Source organism: Cryphonectria parasitica (genome assembly GCF_011745365.1).
Source record: "Cryphonectria parasitica EP155 unplaced genomic scaffold M406scaffold_2, whole genome shotgun sequence".
Classification (NCBI taxonomy): Eukaryota; Fungi; Ascomycota; class Sordariomycetes; order Diaporthales; family Cryphonectriaceae; genus Cryphonectria; species Cryphonectria parasitica.
This window is the reverse complement of record NW_024468910.1, coordinates 820,007-824,116: the sequence shown is the minus strand read 5'-3', so window position 1 is coordinate 824,116 and position 4,110 is coordinate 820,007. Positions and strand designations below refer to the sequence as shown.

Below are 4,110 nucleotides of genomic sequence, written 5' to 3'. Positions count from 1 at the left end.
GGCCTCGGAGGCTGGCAATGCCTCCTCCGGCGCTGTTAACGCGATGCCCCCTCCCCGCCACTCTCTGCCCTCTGGCGCCCCCGCTGCTCCCTCGTCCCCTCCTTCTCGTGGCCGCCGCAGCGGTCGGCGTGGTGGCTGCAAGGCCCCCGCTAGCAAGAAGCGCAAGAGGGCCTCTCCCTCGCCCTCGCCCTCGCCCTCTCTCTCGCCCCCGCCCGAGTTCCTCGCGACTCCCTCCCCAGGAGTTCCTCCTCCCGTCACTCCCACGGCCTCCGTGAGTACCCAGATATACCGTGTATACAGCGTCGTACTGATATTGTCAGGCTGTCAAGAGAAAGAAGGTCCCTGCGGGGCCGGGTGCAGTGCGCCCCCCGGCAGGCTGGTGTCAGGAGTACATGCGCCGCTGCATCCAGGAGCCGGGTATCCGGTGCTAGGATCAGGCGGGTAAGCAAGCTCCCTCATCACTGTCCTACTGTTCCTCATGCTAACTCATCATAGATTCTGATGCTCGTTGTTTTCAGTGCGCCAGCAATAACCATTCTTGCTACTCCGTAAGTAGTATTACCCCTGCTTCCTCTTATCTTCCGCGCTGCTTACAAGCTGCTATAGCTTCCATACGAAGCAGGCTTAGCCCTGAATAGTGCGTGCGCCTTTGGTCAGAAGCCGACCGACGAGAACTTGCAAGATATTCTCCAGCTGGTGCGCTCTGTAAGCACTGCTTCTGCGCTAGTAGTTAGTGCATCTCCTGCCCCCGTTTTGAGCGAGAAGTTGATGTTACTGCTCCAGCGCAGTATCAGCGCTCTGGAGGTACTGGCTGAGGCGGCTCGCAAGCTCTCTGAAGCAGCTCCTGAAGAGGAAGGATAACCTCTTTAAAAACCCTGGATGGATGAGCGCGCTTTTATAGCATGGGAAATAACTGGCACTGATTGCTACAACGCAGGGGCGTTGCTAACTTCCCGGGTAGGTAGGCTATATAAGGGTTTTTAGTTTTCCAATCAAAAACTAAGCAGCTTTCATACTGCATTGTTACCGCTTTAATCATGCTTTATATTCTTTGATCAATAGTTCATTATCAATAAATGCCTATGATTCCCATGAATCCTTATCGCTGCTATATCCCTTTCAATATATAAGGAATTAGCGGTTCCTAGGTAGCTCTCGGTATGCTAGAATAGCCTCCACTTCTTAATGCGCCTCTTCCTCGAGATCGATGTCAGGATGCGCTTCGAGCTCTTCTCCATCTCGTTTATTGAAGTTCTTCAGAGTTATGATTGGAAAGATATTGTGAACCTTGTATTTCGCTGGCAATTCGAGCTTATACGCTAGTTCATGCGCTCCTACAATCTCCAGTACTCGAAAAGAGCTAAGGTATTTGTTTGCTAGTTTATTGTTAACATCTTTTTAGCATAAATGCTTAGCTGAGATGAGAACGAGGTTGCTAAGAAAGAATCTTTTATCAGTATAGCGTTTATTATACTATCTAATGTATGCTTATCTTGTATGATTGAAGCTTTTCTGAGCCTTCTTACGAGCTTTAGCAAGATTTTCGAGCTGCTCTGAAATCTTGGGAATATAGCTTGAGCGCTGCATATTAATATCTGTTAGTTTTGTTGGTTGGAATCTGTAGAGCAATATAGCAGGTAATGATTCTGTTCCGCTATAGTCTGCGCTATTATATACTGCCTATATAAGGAGTAGGCGCTGCGTCTAATCTGCTTGAGAAAAGCTGCAATAAGCGCGGAAGTATTGTTCGAGGTTCTAGTTCTGCTGCTCGATTTGTTTATCTGTTTGGGAGTGAAATGCAGTGCTCAGGCGCTGCTTGGTCTCTAGGTGAAAGCAGAAGTTAGTTCAGAAGTAGCTTATAAAGAAGCTTTCTCTATCTGATACAATGCTCTCAGGAATGCTGTAGAACTGATATATATACTACAGCATAATATCTGCTAGGCTGCTGCTTATAAGCTATATTGTTATTGGAATGTATAGGGCGTACTTCGAGTATTTATTAATGATCACCAGAATAGCATTATAAGCTTTATTATAAAAACCGATGAATCCAAGCAGACTAGTAATAAAGTTTATTGATATCTCAGTTTATAAGCGAGTTGCTAGTAGTAAGAAATTGAGTAGGCTGTATAAGCATTGTTTCCTCGTTTTTATCCGCTAGCATACTGTATACATATTAATATGCTTCTTCATATTCTTAGCTAATGCATTCCAATAGTAGTAATAAGAAATCATCTTAGTAGACTTAGCTATGCTGAGATAGCTAGCTATTGAATCATCATAATATGCTTCCAAAAGCTCCTTGTGAGTTGATAGATAGTTTAGCACAAATATATATTCCCTGAAGCATAGCAAGCTCTTGATAACTTGCTATAGCTCCATACTGGCTGTAGAGCTGCATATTCGCCTCTTGCGCTAAGCTTTCGTTTGAATAAAAACATTTTCTTGTTGCAGTTGTAGCAGATGCGCTCTTATTAGCTCTGCAAGCTGCTCTAGCGCTGTTACTACGCTTCGCTTCATTGCTAAGCGCAGAAGAATGATTGGTTTGCAATTCGATATCCAAGCAACATTAGTTGCTAAGCGGATACTCCGCTTCAACTCTGCGCTCTCGCTCGAATAGCGAAGAGTGCACTTTCGAAAACAGGAGATATTCAGGTTTGCTGTCTGCTTAAACTTTGCGCTCTCGCTCGAATAGCGAAGAGTATATACTTGAAAACAGAAGATACTCAGGTTTGCTGCTTGCTCTACTCTTATTCTTCGAATATGATCAATACAAGGTTTTCTCTAATTCTTCAGATTCTTTATTGTAATGAAATCGCTAAAGCTTTGCAGCTCCTGCTCAGCTTTCTTTCTTTCCTGATGATCTAGCTGCCTAAACAACCTATCAGCTGGATTGGACTTGCTGGGGCGGTATTGAATAATGAGATTATATATGCTGAGATTGTTCAGCTAGCGCAACTGGCGAGCAGATAGCTTCTGTTTAGTCTCTCAGTACTGCAAGTTGAGATAATTTGTAAGAATGAGTACAGGCTCAGGCAGATATAACAAATAATGCTGCTAGTTTGATATAGTGTTTACAATAGCTAACAGCTTGATATTCCCCACGCTATACCGTATTTCTATTAGAGAGAGCTTCTTTAAATGAAAGACAATTGAATGCTAGCAGCTTTGAAACAGCTGAGCTAGCACAGCTTCTATAGCGAAAGCAGAAGCATTCGTTTCAACCCTTGTTAGTAATGCAGCATTGTAGTAGCGTAGCAATGAAGCTGTTGTAAAGAGCATGATCAGAATCTTGAAAGCTACTCAGGCGCAGTTCGAAAGTGCAACCATGCCTATACTGCTACCTTGCAAAAAATTAGTTAATAATATAACGATCTTGGAGTAGTTCCGTATAAATCGACGGTAGAACTCAGTAAATCCAAGAAATATCTGAATATCGCAGATAGTGCATGGAAGCAGCTATTATATAATAGCTGCAATATGCTTTTTATTTATACTGATTTCTTCTGAAGATACTATAAAGCCTAGGAATTCCGCTTATTGTATATTGAACTCATACTTTCTCAGATTGAGATATAGCTCTCATTGCTATAGCTGCTTCAAGATTTCTCGAATGTAGCTTGTATGCTGCTTAGCATTATTACTGTAGATTAGGATATTATTCAGATAGATAATGCAGATCACATTTACTAAGCCTGCCAGCGTCTTATTAATATATGCCTGGAATGTAGCTGGAGCATTGGTAAAGCTAAAGAGCAGAATATAGTACTCGAAATAGCTATATTTCATACAGAAAGCGATCTTCTACTCATCTCCTTTACGGATTCGGAGCTAATAGTATGCATTCTTAAGATTGAGCTTGGTATAGATTTGTATATAGCTTAGTTGATTGAAAATCTCAGTAATTAAAGGCAATGGGATACAGTTCTTGCGTATAATCCGATTCAGCGCTCTATAGTTCATGCAGAAGTGCAGCTTGCCTTCTTTCTTTAGCACAAACAGTATAGGTGCGCTAGCAGAGCTAGTCGAGGATTGAATCCATCCTCTGGTTAGCATCTCCTCCAAGTATTTTCTAAGCACTTCTAGTTCAGCTGCAGAAAGAGCGTACAA

General features: G+C 43.0%; 1 protein-coding gene across 1 annotated transcript; it reads right to left on the bottom strand.

Moving 5' to 3' along the window:
* Positions 1 to 3,303: 3,303 nt before the first annotated feature.
* M406DRAFT_250951 (uncharacterized protein) lies at positions 3,304 to 3,453 on the bottom strand (the record flags this gene model as incomplete). The annotated part of the gene is made up of 1 exon (XM_040916732.1): positions 3,304 to 3,453. A coding segment is annotated over one exon (150 nt), but the record flags the coding sequence as incomplete, so codon positions are not given.
* Positions 3,454 to 4,110: the final 657 nt, after the last annotated feature.